The 17,794-nt window shown below is 36.0% G+C and overlaps 1 protein-coding gene across 1 annotated transcript in view; it reads left to right on the top strand.

Annotated features, from left to right (window-relative positions):
* SPIN1 (spindlin 1) overlaps positions 1 to 12,509 on the top strand; it is a 61,585-nt gene extending 49,076 nt beyond the window's left edge. The window contains exons 4-6 of the mRNA XM_005423567.2: positions 4,963 to 5,216; positions 6,165 to 6,398; positions 8,770 to 12,509. Of these exons, the coding sequence (XP_005423624.1) occupies positions 4,963 to 5,216; positions 6,165 to 6,398; positions 8,770 to 8,969 (688 nt within the window). The 3' untranslated portion in view covers positions 8,970 to 12,509. The remainder of the gene's footprint in view (positions 1 to 4,962; positions 5,217 to 6,164; positions 6,399 to 8,769) is intronic.
* The last annotated feature ends 5,285 nt before the right edge of the window (positions 12,510 to 17,794 follow it).

Raw genomic sequence — 17,794 nt, forward strand, 5'->3', positions numbered from 1 at the left:
CTAGCTTAGTCATGTCTGCTGTAGGATGTCTGTTCTCTGGCACAGAGTTCATGCAGTCACCAGATCAAAAAAAACTGAAAATCATCCTTACTAAGAACCCAATTGGGAAGGAATCTCAGATATATCTAATCATGTATGCACTATAACTGTAGTGTTGGAAAAGATTTTTCATTTTTTAAAAATAAAGAATGTACTGAAATACTTCTGTAAAGAAGTTGCTATTAGTATGTGAAGGAAGGATACCTGCTTTTGCTACACTTTCATGGCATGTATTTTTCCATCTTCAACATTTTAAATAGCAGCAGCTGAACACTGGTGAGTAGCTGTGTGAAAGTAGAGGTAACCTTCTGGATATAATTGATCTTAGTGTCATGAAGCAAAATACCATATCTGGCTGTATCTGGTGAGAGAAATCTAAGCTGGGTAAGTGGGCAACTTGAAGTGTTACTAGCTGTTTGTAAGTGTAAAGTCATATAGTGTGTATCAATCACAAGCAATTTGTTTGGCAGGTGTATTTTCCACAATTAATCTAGTTAATCAATATTAACAGTGTTAACTGTTTCCCAGAGACAACACTTGATGTTAAACTACTCTGATGCCTTCCACCAGCTCATCATTATCCATTCTTGTCTATCTTCATAGAAGGCAAAGAGAAACATTTTTTTGTCTAGGGGCAGGTAGAGTTGGTTAAACTTTAATTTCTCTTGTTCTCTTTCAACCGCTCAGAGAAAGGAGTGTATGATGGGAAGACTATCAGAGGTGGGTTGCCTTTTGTACTTGAGGGTGGCTAGATTTGTCTTTATTGTTGTGTTAATATACACTTATTTAAATAACTAAATAGGCTGTAAATTTATTAGCATAAAAGCTTTTGTGGGACATAAGAAGTTTTGATCCTAAGTGACATAATTTTGAGGTATTTAACTTAAGCATCCAGCTTAGTTTTATGTTAATTTAGCCTAGTTCAATTTTTTATTACTTAGATAAGGTTTTTTTGTACCAAGCCAAGGTGGCTTCTTGTGTGCTGCCTGCGAATGAGGTGGAGTAGTGGAACATTGTTTATAGTTTACCATAAATGAGTAGGGTATGAATAAGATGTAATACTGTATGCTGATGCTACTCTGAGCCAACATGATCGACTGTGAGTTAGTAATGTATACTTTGTCACTGATTTAGCTATTTATATAGTTATGTCCTCATTTAAGGAAAAAGAAAAAGAAGACTACTGATACTCAAAGGCTATTGAGGTTTTAAAGGTTTGTTTCAGAAGGTTTGTGGCAGAGGAAGGAGCAAGGCATGACTCAGTAAGTGAGGCTGTGATAGAATGAGCAGTGTGGATAAGTCTTCTGAACTCTTCAAATCATAGTTAACTATTTGTCAGACATTACCCTTTTCTTTAAAGGAAAGAAGGGCCCACAACTGGATGGGGCCTTGAGCCTTTTGGAGATAATTCCAGTGGTTTTAGGACAGTTCTTCCAAGTGCTCTGTCATTGAGTAGTGGTGATCTCTGCCAATATGAAGCTGACCTCACTGGCATCAGATCAATCAATAAACTCACAGATGTCATTCTTTCCATGCCTAGTGTATAAGGATAGCGCAAGATCTAGCACAGGTGGTATGAAACAATCCTTTCTTCATAGGCTCTCCAGATTTCTTGTAGTCAGCAATGCAGAGACTTGGAGGTGTAGGTTATAATTGGAATTTATTAGAAGTGAACTCAAACGTTTTGAAATTTTGATACTACTTTAATGTAACATGCTCTTGGCTTCTGCAGCATCTAGAGCTGAAATTCACAACTTAATGATTTTTTTACTTTTTAGGTAGTACAGAATATACTTCAAAACTTCTGTGTTAATTAACATACCTCTCAGTCTGAATATTGTGAAAAGTAGTTAATAACAATTCTCAGATCACCATTATGTTATTAGTCATAGACATTAATAAGATCACAGTTGTATTAAGTTTTGTATCCTATTTTCAATAACTTTTGTTTTGTACTGTGAAAGATTCAAAAGCATACTGACCACTGCTACTGTACTGCTTCTATAATGTTTTATCATTTTCATTCCAGTTTTTCACAGTTGTGCGTGTTTTGCATATCTGAGAGATGTGGTTTTCTTTCATCCTTCTGGGTTTTTTTTTCCTTTTGGTGTTTTTCTGAGATGACACAATAAGGATAAAAAACAATCAACAACGAAACTTAAATGGGTAACTTTGTAGGTTACTGGGCATTGCCGTTCCTGTTTTTATAAATGCTAGTTTGTGTTTTAAGCACAACTCTCTGGTAATAGCTGATTTTTCTGCTAACAGTCCTCTGCAGTTCTGAATGAAATATATTGGTTTCCGGGATAGCAGTAGCCAAATTAAAGTTTGTGTAAGGACTATATAAACACAGCTTTAACATCTGGGCAGATTTCCTTTTGGCTGTGTAGTCTTTAGAACATTTCCAAAGTATCTGGTTCTGATAATGAAACTTTTTCGCATTAGGTTTTTATTTAACAGCATACAGCCTGCTAGATAAAGAAGAGGATCAGAAACTTTTGGGAATCGAAGGGCTGTTTACAATGACGATGTGTCTGATGTGTCAAGAACTACTTCCAGGACTTGCTATTTTCTGTTTATCCTGGCTTAATTTCTTACATGTCTAATTGTTTTCAAATATTCAAGAGCAAATGTCTGTGGAAATTTTAAGACTGTTTTAGTGAAAGAGAAGGAAAAATTGTGTTGGACCTTCTGGATAGAACATCATAGATGGTTATCTGAGTAACTTGATTTATTACAAAAATGGCACACTGTTGAGGAAAGGAGATTTGGTTACTTGGTTGTCTTACACGGAAGTACATTCATAACTTACTTATTAATAGTTAGAAACTTTTGCTTCCTTTCTTACCATGTTCAGATACAAGAAGTAGGTTTTCCTTGATCATTTACTAGTTTGAGTATCTAATTTGTTATAATATGAACTGCTTCAAATGAGAAGTGAGCAGCTGTTCAGTTATGCAACCTTCAAACAAAAATTTGAACTGCAAGTACATGTAGTGGGTACTTGATTTGTAATTAAATTCCTAATACTCTTTGCTCTATGAGGCATTTTGAACCTGTTTGAACTCAGTTATATTGTCTTATTCCATCTTTTTTTAGAATGAGTGTAAAGGTTTCTACCTTATTGTTCCAAATTAAATATTAAAGTGGATTATGCTTTGTAGGCAGAATTAAAGTTGACTGTGAGGTTGAATATCAATAGCACTATAATTTTTTTCAAAGATGAAGTGATGAGCTTAAACTAGACAAAGCAATGTCAGTTTAAACTTTTTTCATTTCTAGTAGTTTTTATTCCCTTCAGAATGAAGCAGTGTTCCATTAGCACTAATTAAGTGAATTGGATACAAAACAACTCAATATTGTGCTGAGAACCTGATCTCTGAACTTACTTTATAATAGTAAGCTATTACTGACACTTATTACAATTAAAAACACACATATATATATATATAGTTGACTAGAGTTAGAATCTGAAAATACATTCTACTTTTTGTATAACATCAGATCCAGCTTTGTGGGAGAGTTTCTCTTTATAGGAACTCAAACCTGTTCCAGTTATCTATGCTATCAAGGTTAGGAATGCAAAACTGCAGCCTGATCTCTGGAAACGTCAAATGATAACAAAAGTGAAATTTGAAAGCACCCTGGCTAGGATCTTCATGGTGAATTGAAGTCTGGAGGTGGGACAAGTACTGAAGTTAATTGTGTATCTAGTTTTTAATAGTTATGATTACAGTTATGATACAGCGTTAAACATTCCAGTATCATATTGTGAGTATCATATTATCCAGTATCATATTATTCTGAAATACTGCTTCCAGGATTTCAGTGGTATGATTGTTATCTGTATTTTTTGGATCATATGGGGACTTCTATGACAGCATTAATCATATCTGGAGACCTTTTTCTTTGATCACTATCTCTAATCTAAGGAACAATATTGCCTTCTGCAACTGATCGTCTTTTAGATGTTACTTTTAAGCTAGTTGTGTGCACATATTACTGCCATTGAAATGATGTGTGCTACAAGTAGTAGCTCAAAAATTTGTTTAACAGCTAGTTGATATCCAGGAGAATTTTGTATATTGTCATAATGCCCATTAGTTTCTTCCAATTGTGTTCAAAACTGTGTTTTTAATAGCTGGATAAAACAAAACTTGTATAACACTTCCAGTGATTTGGAAGTGTCAAACAGCTTACATTACAGTTCGTTAGAATAGTAACTGTTACTTACCAGAGGGAATTTCCATGCCAATTCCATGAAAATATCAGAAGGACAAAAAAGTTACTTGATATGTTTTCCACATAAAGGAGTATCCCCTCTCTGACCATTTACATTACATGCAGTTTTTAGTTTTCCATATTAAATATGGAAGTGTTGTTGCTGTCATGTGTCTTTAAAACTACCTGGAATCAAAATTACCTGTAAATGAAGGAGCCAAAATTTTCTTCAGATGAAAATAGGTCTGTTTTAGGGAAAACAAACATTTTGAAAGAATTTCAGTCAGCCATATAATGCTTGCACTGACTTCTTCCTTCTGGGAAGGAGTTGTTTACTGTTCTGCAGAGAGTAACAAGGTAGTAAAGTTGTAGTACTGCCAGGTAACCTTGTGTTTTGAGATTTGATCAGTTGAGTTTCGCTTTTGGCATTCAGTGTAGCAAGGGATAGAATAGTTATTTTGGCTTAAGCAAACTACATTTAGAATTTACTGCTAGAAAACTGAACTTATACAGCATGTCAAAAATGTCACTACTTCTAAGTATGTTTTTCTTTTTTCCAATAAAGTTTGATAAACTTTATGACCTAATTTGAATCAGGTGTGCTAAGCTATAAAATATATAGTCATGTAAAAGCATACAGCTATTTTCTGAGGTAGAATATGTATGTACTTGTTTAATATTAATGTTTGTATCTGTGTACAGAAAACATAGAAACAATGTGGGACCAAGCAAACCTATTTCTCAGCCACGAAGAAATATTGTAGGCTGCAGGATACAGCACGGATGGAAAGAAGGAAGTGGACCTGTAACACAATGGAAGGGCACAGTTCTTGATCAAGTTCCTGTAAATCCCTCGCTCTATCTCATAAAGTATGATGGATTTGATTGTGTGTATGGACTAGAACTTCACAAAGATGAAAGAGTTTCAGCACTTGAAGTTCTTCCAGACAGAGTTGGTAAGTGTTCGGGGCTTTTCTCCTAAATAAATATACATATTGGCTGACATTTATCACCAAATATTTTCCACTAATCCCTGCAGACTTCCCCCAGGATAACACATGACCACTTAAATGTTACTGGTCAATTTCATTTTTGTCTCATGGCAGGTAATCTAAATGCTTTGATTTTTTTTCTATTCCAACAAATTTTGATGATGCTAGTGAGTGCAGTTGCTGTCTTCTGTCTTTAAAGTAGTATGCAGTACTTTCTGTAGTTTTCAGATTAGCATTGATATTTCTGTTAAAATTTCAACTCTAAGCCATCTAGACTGTGTTGTCTATTTTGTATGTCTAACAGTAATAAAGTTACATTTTTTCTTGTACAACCGCTATGTACTTATAATAGTGGCTGGAAGACATTTTCTAAGTGGATTAACCTGATGAGTAATAATGCTTTTTGTTATTCAGAATTAGCACTTGGATTGTTAAACTGCAGGTTTTTCAATCCACCAAGTTTGATATCTACTCAAGTAAACACTAGTTTATAAATAGAAAAAGCTGTTGCCTCTTCTAACTGCAAAGGAATTGGTTACAATATGTAGGGTACCGTTATGAGGAACCATCCCCAAAGCTGAATTAATACCATCATAGAACTGCCTTGAGATAGGCCTTTTGTTTCTGCCTCTCCTGTCCAGTGTCTGGTTAAAGTTCAGAGTCTTTGCTGCTTGATTGATCTCCTGTTAGCTTATATTTTGATTGTTTAATCACAGGGAGTACAATAATCCATAATTCTTTTAACAACATTCTGAAGTTCTTAGTTCTGCAGCACCAAACTCTCTGGAATGGACACTACTTGTTTTGTGTATGAATTTACTAACTGCCAATAAGATTTGTGCATTAATCAGCATAAAGATTATTTTTACAAAGACACATTTTGAGGGAATTTCTGAAATGCTGTTGTTTCAGCTTCGTCTCGAATTAGTGATGCCCACCTGGCAGACACAATGATTGGTAAAGCCGTGGAACATATGTTTGAGACAGAGGATGGCTCAAAAGATGAATGGAGGGGGATGGTTTTGGCTCGAGCTCCTATTATGAACACATGGTTTTATATTACCTACGAAAAAGATCCCGTCTTGTACATGTACCAGCTCTTAGATGATTATAAAGAAGGTGACCTTCGCATTATGCCTGATTCAAGTAAGTAGGCCAGTTACTGTTTTCTTTCAGCAGCTTTTTGTGTTAAACATTTAGCTGTGGTTTATTTATGGTCAAGACAGATGACAAACAAGCATCATATTTGATATTCCATTTAATTTTTTTTCAAAGTATCACAGCTAACAAATGTGGTAGTACAAGAAAGAACATCTGTGTTTTCTTAGCAGTGATATATGCAAGGTAATACCTTTTCATAATTAATCTTAATTCCGCTGAAAATATGGGTGTGCTACCGTGAAAGACTTTACATTTTGGTTTTTTAATGGAAATTTACAAGCCAGAAGTCTTCCACTGCTGTTTTATTATAGGAGTATCATGTTGTGTGGAGCTGGCTCTTATTTGTGTCTCTGAAGCAGTTCTTGTGGGAATGAATATTTTGGGTCAAACTGATATAGTAAGAACGATTTCACTGAGATGTGTCTTCAGTGTGAAAAACTTCTTGAGTAGTTGCTTGTGGGAAAGAAGTACTTATTTTTTGAAATTTGATTTTCTCTCACATTTTGTAACACTAATAAGAAAAGATTTCCTCTTAGTATCTTTCCTGTCATTTTGGATGAAGTAGTTTTCTTCAGGACTTCTCTTAGTTTAGGAGGCTTTTGACAGAATCAGCATTATTCTAGAGATTTAGATAGTCAGTTCAAAGAAAGAGATTATAAAGAATACTTTGGGTTTACTTCTCCTGTATAACAAAACCCTTTCTGACAGAAGCCATCTGGGATTTAAAGAAAATTATTGTAACTAATACATGTGCAAAGCACTATGTAGCCAACCACTACAGTTATCCAATTAGTAATTTGTTGAGTTTGAGATCATCTTCTTTCAGATGCGCCTGGCAGAATAATAAAGTGACACTTATTTGCATAATCTCTGTGTTAATGGTCTGTGTTTAGATTACCCTCTCCTCTGGCCCTAGCAAAAAGCAACATCTCTGATTCTTTTAAAGAAAGAACCACAAATGTTAGTGGAAAAAAGTGACCTTCCTCTTCTTAAAGAAATCAAGCAAGCTCTTTCAGATTTGAATGTTAAAATAACTTGGTCTTTGTATTAACCATCAAAACGGACTAGGAATGTATTTTTAAGTCTGCTTTGCTTTCTTCCACCTTGAGAGTGGGGAAATCTGATATGTTTTCTTTCCATTTAAATCTTATTTGGTTTTAGTGCACTTTACCCTCTGTGCTTGCCAAAAGATTATTGCTTACTGATTTTCTAAACACTTCTAATATTTGCTTCCTTTCCTGAATGTGAATGCTTTCCAGATATTTTGAATCATGTCCTTGACTCAACAATTGGATGTTAGTATTTTGGAGTAAAATTATTCAAAATCAGATTTTAGAATATCTGCAAATACTTCTGTAAATTTGGTTGAACTTGCCATAATGTTATAAATAAAATTTCTAGGGTACAGTCCCTTATCAAATATAGGTTCTGCTTATGTGAGGAAACCAAATAACAGGTAGTTTGTTTTAACCTTTTTTCTTTTTGTAAGGGGAAAATATATTGCTGGATCTGATACTAAAACTTGGCCTACACTTCTAAGTGAACATGTAGGAGTTGAATTTGCATCTTTGCCAAGAAATATAAAATTCATACTAAGAGGATAATAACTATGCATGACAATGCAATTTATAGAGGAACTGAAAAACAAAAACCTTCTGTTTGGCTTGCATTTGCACTTTGAAAATCTTGCAATCTATTCATTCCTTATTGGGTTTTTTTTCTCCTTGGAGAGTTTTTTCACAGCTCTCAAAACTCAAAATCGGTAGATTCTGTAAGGGATTCTTAATACAAACTTGTGACTAAGTTATTAATTTAAAAGCTTATGATTTCCAGAATAAAAGCCGCATCAGATATTACAACTGCCTTAGAAAGTTTTCCTGTAGAATACAAACTACAAGTTTATCTGAATTAGGAATCAAAGAAGAGGAGTTGAGAAAGAAGATGTGGTTAGCTTCCTGTTCTCCATACAGTACTTTTTACCCTTTATCGTGTTCTGTAATTGGCTTGTATCCTGTCACTTGGCATGTTACAAATCACACCTTTCATAATCCAGATTTAGCTATCTACAGCCATTTTCTACAACTTGTGCATACACCCTCCTGTCAAAAGATTTACTTATTTACCAAAGTGCTATTTTTGTCATAATAAAACTGAAGACAGTATTGCTTGAAAACTTTTTCTGCAACTACTTTCTACAAGCATGGCAATTGTTAAATGTTTGTCTGAATGAAATTAAGTAATCTGTTTACAAATTCTAATTGTTTTGTATGGGCTTTAAAGATGACTGTGCAGTTGTCTTCCGTAGTGCAAAATTTTATTAAAATGTCTACTAAAGCATGCTGGGTTTATGTTACAGATGATTCACCTCCTGCAGAACGGGAACCAGGTGAAGTTGTGGACAGCCTGGTAGGCAAACAAGTGGAATATGCCAAAGAAGATGGCTCGAAAAGGACTGGCATGGTCATTCATCAAGTTGAAGCCAAACCATCTGTCTATTTCATCAAGTTTGATGATGATTTCCATATTTATGTCTACGATTTGGTGAAGACATCCTAGACATCATCATGAACTTTTGCCAAATTTGTGGAACTATTAAATGTAAAATTTGTAGACACAAAGACTTGACTGCTTTCCAGTTTAACGAAAGCTTAAATGTCCCTGCGAACCCACAATCTCTGCCAGCAAAACTGTTTTGTTCTGAGTAATACAAACATGACACATTTTGTGTAAGAGAACTCCTTTTCTTGAAGGAAGTCAGTATGTTTGGGCAGGAGGGAGTTAAAGCAAAGAACAGCTGCAAATCCAAGCTGTGTAAAGTTGATCTAGTGTTGTAATCATTAATCTAAATTTTTTCATAGATTTTTACTTTTTCTTCAATCTTGCACTCACTTGTTCAACTGCCACATGCAAGTGTAGTTTGATATTTTGATATGCCTTCTTTTGTAACATTAAATTTAATTTCTTGGATACTGGCAGTTCTTGTCTTCAGGGTTGGGACAGAGGTGACTTTTCTGAAAGGTTTAAACAGTTTGTGCAGTATCAAGGAGTGCCTAACCCAAGTAACATCAATCGGCTGTGTTTCTACACTTTATTTCAAATTTAGCTTTTTAAGAACTTGCAGTGCGTGGAAATGCTTGTGCATTTTTTACTAGTCACAGGGCAGTAGGATATCAAGTGTTTGGATTATGCACCTTTCAGTGAAAAGGCTTTAAACTATAAAATTACATTTAATCTGTATAATCACTTAATTAGAATATGCAGGTTAATGGCCCATATTTACAAGTTGTAGGAACCAGTAAAATACATGCAACAAGGCTGCCTTCAATCCTAAATGTTGTACTTCTTTCTTTGTTATACACACTTCTTAGCAAAACCCAAGTGCTTGGTGCCACAACTCTTAACAGTATATATGCTACTTCAGAAGATTTTAGACTACGCATTGGCATCAGTAGTCTCTCATTTAAAATCAAACCTAGCAACCTGAATGTTTGTGTGTGGACTTAGAAGCCTAACAGTAGTTAATATTTTACATGGTAAATACAATCTCACACCAGGGAAGTGGGAGGGGGTGTCCTTTTACAGTGGAGATGTAACTTTAGAGAAGGAGAAGCATTTGTTGCCTTCTGCTCAGTCTGTTGCATTCCTTTGTTTGGTTTGCTTTTAATAATTTTGGTTCAAGAAGGCATCTTCCCAGTTTATTTTTTTCTGGCTTTTCCACTTAAGGAGTGTCTGGAAAAATCTACAGTTTAAACCTGTTGTTGCCTTTTGTGGTGTACATTGTACTTGCTTTGAGGTATGCTGTTAACATTAATTTCATTCTATGAACACTAGAGTTCTGCATGCCAGTGGTGTACTATCTAATGGAAGCTATAAGGCAGTCTCAGTGGTTCAGTCATCTGCATTAGATTGTGGATGTAAATAGCAGCCCACAACTGCAAAATCTTTTCATGGTTATAATCTTGCAAGATAGTTGTAAATGAAAATTAGGGTTTCCTTAAGTGTGGCAGCTTTTAAAAATAATTAATTGGAACAACAATGCGGCACAGCAACAAGGTTGTCATGTTACAATAAGGCAGAGCTCTGCAAGTTTCAAGAACTGCTTCACAGAAGTACAGAAGGTGAAGACAGTTAACACTGTTGATGGAAGGAACAAATACCCTGATATCCAGCTGTGTGCCATTAGTGGAAGAGTGCAGGAGCTGTTAATCAGAGGACAGAGGTGCAGATGACCTCTGTTGTGGGTATTCCTGATATTGAAGACTCAGTGGTTTAAGCCCCTTTCTGTCCATTTTTTTTGCCTGATTTCATATTTTAGCCTTAAGGCTTGTGCCTCATTATGCTGTTGAATGATAATAAATACTCTCCGTATAAATATGATACCTTAATTCTTTGTCCATTGCTCCTGTATTGCATTATGTCCAGTATTTCATCATGGGCAACCAAAGGCAGGCTATTGTCTTTCAGTGAATAGCTTCTGATGCAGTCCTTATGCAGTAAGTACCTGAGTCGTAAATGTTTCTTGTGTTTGAACAAAGTGAGCAGATTTGCAACACAGTGTTTTCATCCTGCAGATCTGTTGTGTTTTCTATTGACTCTTAAGAGTCCTGCATGTAAATCTCAAAGCTGAGCCTGGCTCCATGAGCCCAAGTCGATATTTGTGGCACAGGAATGAGTGAGTGTATTAATTACACACAAGATACATGGATTACCTAGTACACTGAGCTTGGGGCTATATATCTGAGGAATAAGAGGTTTGTTTTGAAATATCTGAGGTTTAGGTCTACTGGAACACTTCTAGCATTAGGCTTGCATTTGTGGGTTTTCTGCAAGCCTATTGAGTACACTATGTATTCTGACAATTAGAGTATAATCTACAAACTGTAAATTTCACTGTCATTTTTGGATGTCCCCGTTTGTCTGTTGTATGGATATTTTCACTTGGGGTTTTTTTGGGGATATTTTTTTGTTTTGTTTTTTCGGGTTTGTTTTTTTTTGATAGCTTAAACCACAGTTTTGAGGCTTGAGACTAATTCCACTCCCTGCCCATCTGCTCTGGGCTTTGTTTTAGGCTCATGTTTCAGATCTGCATGCAGTGCTTGCGTTACCCTGGTAACTAAATGTTGGTTCCTTGTTATAGGGGTTCAACATTACTTTCCAAAATCACATAGGGCTTGTGATGGCACAAGCCATGGATCTTTGTATAAAAAGTTATTCACCTTTCACATTTACCTGCTGTAGTATTGTTGTATATTGTGTGTGTGCGTGTGTGTGATGTCAGGCTGCCATGTAAAACTTAAAAGGGAAAAAAAAAAACAACTTAAATGCAGACCATCCTTTTTTGCATGCTTAGAGGGTTAGAACATTCAATGTAACAAACTAAAGTTGCATGTTAAAATGTTTAGGTTTTTGTTTTGTTCTGTTTTTATTTTGTGTTCAGTTTTTTGTGAATTTGCTTATTGTGCTGTTTTAATGGTTGTTAGTAGGATTAAATGCACCGGTGAGACGAGCATAGTGCCAACGAAAGGTAATTTTCCAGTTGTATGTGTCATACAGCATTTGAAGGGACCATGTATTCTGTTGAAGAAAAAAATAAAATTTCAGTTGAATAGCAGAACACTACATTCTTCTTCTTTCTTTAGAGTGCCAAACCCTAAACTATGTTGGAGTAGAGATGGGGAAAACCCTTTTTGTTGGAATAGGTAGAAGCATTCTTTAAATGAATTGTTTAAACATAGGGGCTTTGTCTTCAGAGAGAATTGTCTAGTTGCATCAGGGAAAAGAATTGTGGTAAAAACAGTTTCTGGTTCCTTGAAAATGCTGCGCTTTTTCTATTTTACATCATTAGTGCAATTTGGATGGTTCTTGGTATGTGTATAGTTCAGAGGTCTTCGTGTTCACATTTTTAAATTAGGTAATTAATTCATCTTTAGAACTTGGTTTCTTTATTTTATTTTGAACAATGTAGACAGTTCCCTGTTCTCTGCATTTAGAACTATAAACACTTTAAATTGTTACTTAATTCTGTAAGTAATTTTTATAATTATGATGTAACTCTATCCTTAAAACATTTAAAATAAACCCTTTATGTGCAACTTATGCCTGTAAACTTTGTTCTCATGAGCAAAACACAGAGATGTGATTTCAGATTTTGAAGAAGCTGTTTCTTCATTTTTCTGATTGAAGGGATTTATTGTTTTAATGTAAAGCCATGTATGCTGTATAATACTTGCCCTATGAAATATGTTTGCTTGCAAGATGGAACTTGCCTAAGGAAAAGCATACTGTTCAATTGTATTTAACTAAGTACAGAAAACTTCCCCCCCGCTACCTTGCCCAACCACGGGCTGTGCAGATCTCTGAAGCCGTCTCTATTTCCAGAGCACACAAAATATCTTGGCAGTGGGGAACTGCAGAAGCATTTGGCAGTGTTGCACTGTTTTAATCATACATTAATTTACTGGTGATAAAAAACAAAATTTATGCAAATTGGAGGTGATGAGGAAAGAAGATAACATTACCATGTTGTGGATTTTCTGAAGTCTTCTGAGTTGTTTTGAAGACTTTATATGGTTTAATTACTAAGGCAGGCTTCCCATATTGAACAGATTTTCTTTATTATTTTTCTGATAATAAAGGGTGCATGGCACTTAAAGGATGTGGTACAGTGGTGAACTTTAGTGTTAGGTTAACAGTTGGACTCAATGATCTGTAGGAGGTCTTCCAACCTAAATGATTCTGTGATTCTAAAACGTTTTTGGCACCAAGCTCATTTAGTCACATACTGAAGAACGTGGAGAATGCCAGTATGCACACCGAAGCCTTTTCTCTTAGTTCATCATCCAGTTTATTTTATCTTGTTGCCCCTGACACTGCTCCCAGTGAAGATTTACATTGTGTACATCTGTGATTAAGGAGAATCTAAGGCTTTGCTCCAAAAAGTCTTTGCACCTGCCAAAAGTAGGTGTTTGTGATCAGTCTGTTAAATTGTAGTTAACAACAGATGCTAACACTTTGTGACTAATGCCTGAACCTGTTCTGTATTACCACTAATACACCACCCTCAGTTTGGTGGCATCTTCCTCTGTATAGAGAAAAAGAGAAGGCTTATAAAAGCAAAGATATTTTTGTTGTCTATCACTGCAGTAATGAACTTGTTCCTGAGAGCTGGTTGCTTACAAGCTCACTTGCAAGCATCTTAAATGTCGGTGCTGTGTAGACAGTAATGTCCCTCAGATTTAAGAGGGTGATAGGGGTCCTACTCAGTGCTATTGCATTAATGCTGCTGTACTGTATTTTCACATCTGTCAGGTTCTTCCTTGTCAATATGAACAGGTTAAATTTTCAGGGAAAGAAAAACCTGCTATTTGCTCAGTGAGTTACTTATTTTGACATAATTTTTTTTTATATTCATGCTATAAGCAGTGGAGCCATTGATGACTTCAGGGGACTACTGCTTTCTGGAAAGGATAAAGTTCAGTAAAGGTATTTTGGAGGAGGTTGGGCTGCTGTAATTTAAGAATATTAGGGTACAAAAGGAGAGATAAAAATAGGTGAAGGAAATTAGAGGTGTGTTCTTTCATCCTCAAGCACTAGATAATAAAAGATCTTTACTATTTTACAAACTTTGAAGCATTATTTTCAATCTGACTCATTTTTCTTTCAGTAAGTTCCTGCCTTAGCATGTTACATCACTTTACTTCTTTGCCAGTATCAGTAACTTACCGTTTTAATTCATTTCCGGATTTACAGCCTGAGGAAGTTATCAAACTACTCAGGATTTTTTTAAGCTCTGCTCTTCCCATTGCCTTGTGAGTTTCCTGATTTCCGAACAGAGTGCAGAGCTGCATATGCTCAATGTCCACCTGTGTGTATATAACAGGAAGCAGCTGACATCTCAGCAGTGTAAGTGAAGTGGTGTCAACACTTCCCTATTCTATGTAGATGTTCATTACAGATCTCTGCACATTTTTCTTCTGAAATCAGTAATTATTTGCTTAACTTCACTTGTATGCAACTTGTGTGAATGGTTTTGCAACCTCACAGTTTAAGTACCTCTGTGTTTTGACACTGGTTCCACCCACCCTCATGCAATTAATCCTTAAATTTGTTTATATTCAATGGAGTCTCGCTTTTACAGGCCCTTTCTTAGTATTTTGATGTCATTGTTCCTCAGGTCTATAGACTGATCTGTTTGAAGCTGACTTAAGTAATGAACATGGATGTCTTCACGTTTACTTTGATTTGCATAATCTTGTCACTTCCCAGATCTGAGAGATGAGAGGCATTTTTTTAATTAAAAGAAACAAAAAACCACAACTTTACACTACTTTAAACACACATTCTTGTTGATCAAAGTGATTCCTTGTAAACAAACACTGAGGAGAGAGTGGTCTTATTTTTCTCTTTCTTTTATGGAAGATTACTTATTGTCAGGGCAGCACTCATCTGAGTTTTGGGCTGATGAGTTTTGTTCCTGTGGCACTAACTAGCTACACATGATGTATTCAGCTTTGAAATGGACTGGGGGATCACTGATTAAATTATCTTCATAAAGACCTTTACCCCTGGATAAAAGCTGTCACTTATTTGTTTGATTTTGCACACTGTTCACTAACTCCTCGCTATTTTTAGCTTACACAGGCAGATATCTAACTTAAACTTCCATTGATTTAATAAATTACAAACCATTAACCTTTTAAGCTGTAAGAACAAAATAAATCGGCACTAACAGCAGAAGCACTAGAGAAGATAAAGTGATTAAAAGATTGTGCTTAAAGTGTTGGAAGAATGGCAACAGCAATTTTTACAAGTAACTTTTCAATAGGATGCCACACATTTCATTATGGAAATTTGTTTTGTTGGGAATCCTCAATATTCTCCAGCATTTTTCATTTAATTCAGGTTATGCCTTAAAAGGATGTCATTCTGCCTGACACAAAATCCTTTTCTATTATTATTACTGCAGCTCAGTGTATTATCTACTCAGTAGCTTGTAGACAAAAAATAAAAATGGGAGTTACAGTGCAGTTTTGTGGAAAAGTGAGGCAGAAAACCTAACCACTCTGATTCAGAACTTCTGATGGTAGGGGGGAAAAAATCCAAACAATATAAAGATCCATTCTCTACTGATTCGGAACTGAGAATAAGATTTTATTCTTAAAAAACTGTCAGGAAGATTTAACAGGAAGATGCTCATAATATATGAGAAATGCATTGTGTTAAATTTTACTGAGAAGAAAAGAAAATTAAGATTAACTGCAATAGGTAGTGCTTTTTAATGTTGTAAATCCAAACATTATCCTAGCCTTTAACTTGATATTACAAGACTAGCAGTGTGCAGAGGAGAAGATTCTGAGCATTTTGGCTCCCAGAGATTTGATTTAACACATGAAAATTGTCATATTTAAAATATAATCAAATTATGCAGGTAAATGGCCCAAAATAACACCATATGTTCTCCAAAATTCTCCGGTTTTAGTTCAACAAATACCACTCTAGCAGATGACAAAACTACAACTACCTAAAATTACTGCAAATTGATACTATCTATTCATACTCCTTCAGATAATACAAAAGCATGAAATGGAGACCTAAATTGCTTCAAATTTTTAAAGAATGCCTTTGTATGTGGAAGGAAGAAAATATCTGAAGAGCGCTAAAAACCTTACTGCAGAAAGCCTGTGCATTTCATGCTTGTTTTGAGATGCTCCTCTGTGGAGTACAAATATTTTTTGCACTCAGTATAGGTTCAAGATTGCAAAGATAAGAACTGCTGATACCTGTGTCCTTTTGAGTCAATTAATAAAAAAATGAAGTAAAATTCACTGTGCTGCCAGAGGCAGAAATTTGAATTCTTCAGACATCTGCTTTCCTGTAAATTACCTGATTATATTACTAAAAACATTTTGGAAATAACAAATGCAATTTCAAAGTTAGTTTTGGTTTTCTTAACTGGGATTGGTCAGTACTCTTGAGTGGCAGAGTAAAGGCGCAGAGTAAGCACCAGAGAAAATTGTGCTATGGAATGAAAAATTACCTGCCAACTGACTGAAATCCTGAACTGCCTTTGGGATGGCACTGGGGTAGGAGGCTCCTGCAAGGTATGGCAGCAAATGAACCTGTTTTTTACTGGCCTTTGGACTAGAGCTGTAAGGGTATAAATACTTAGTTGTGAAGCAGTGATCCTTTCTTGACTGGACCAGATTAAGGTTGGTCCTGACCAATGCTCTAGCGCTCTCTTTGCAATGGGATTAACAACATAAAGGAAGGCTCTGTCTGATGGTCTGGTACTGGGGAAGTCCTGTCTCACTCTGTTACTTCTATTCAAGATCCAGGGCCATCTCACAGGAAGAATTTCTGTCAGAGGCCACTTGGAGATGCAGGATTAAATGTGGTTTTACTGTGAACATGAAAGACTTCTGCTTTGATGCTTTAATACTTTTAATACTGTTTATGTAGAAAACAGATCCAGCCTTCTAGAGGCAGGTAACATAAACAGCATTGAGGTCTTTGCATCCTGGACCCAACTTTCTGCATCTTCTCCATGTCCTGTTCACAGTGATCTGTTCTATGGCTTAGGCCCAGAAGTATGCCTGGAGCAGCCATTTTTTCAGAGTTAGCAGCCTTAACAATTTCCTGAATACGAAGATGATTGTGTTCAAGTAATTCCTCTTCTGAATTGTTTCAACCACAGAAGAAGTTTTGGGATGAAGTTACTGGGATGCAAGAATTTAAAATAGGGGTATTGGGTGTACATGTCAAGTGTTGGCAGTAGAGAAGTTGTAGAGGTGGCCTTTGTGAGAAAACAGCTGGTGCTGCCCTGGTGTAGGATACAGCCAGCCTGAACAGTCCCACTACAGGACACTGCTGATCACATTAGCCAAGCTATTAGTGCTACCTCTGGAAAGCATATTAGAGAAAGGGTACAAAATGCTGCAGGACAGCTGTGAGAGCAAAGTGAGATTATGTGAGAGCAGCAGCCCTGCTGACACCAAGGTCAGGGCAAAGGAAGGGGAAGAAGGTGCTTCAGTCACTGGAGCAGAAGTTCTCCTGGAGCCCTGTTACAATCTGATTTAAACCCAGAGGAGCAAAGGAAATTAAGTCTCTGTGTATAAAATAGACTTCCCATTTTATACAGAAACTTAAATTTATACACAGAGATTTATACACAGAGACTTAATTTCCACTTTGAAAATTGGAAATACACCCAAAAATATTATTAAAAACAAATGAGGTTAAATGTTGGTGCAAAAAAAAATTATAGTAAAAGGCAAGGAAGGAAGTGGCGGAAGGAAGGAAGGAAGTGGCGGAAGGAAGGAAGTGGCGGAAGGAAGGGGCGGAAGGAAGGGGCGGAAGGAAGGAAGGAAGGGGCGGAAGGAAGG

The sequence above is a fragment of the Geospiza fortis genome, unplaced genomic scaffold (genome assembly GCF_000277835.1).
Source record: "Geospiza fortis unplaced genomic scaffold, GeoFor_1.0 scaffold167, whole genome shotgun sequence".
Lineage (NCBI taxonomy): Eukaryota > Metazoa > Chordata > Aves > Passeriformes > Thraupidae > Geospiza > Geospiza fortis.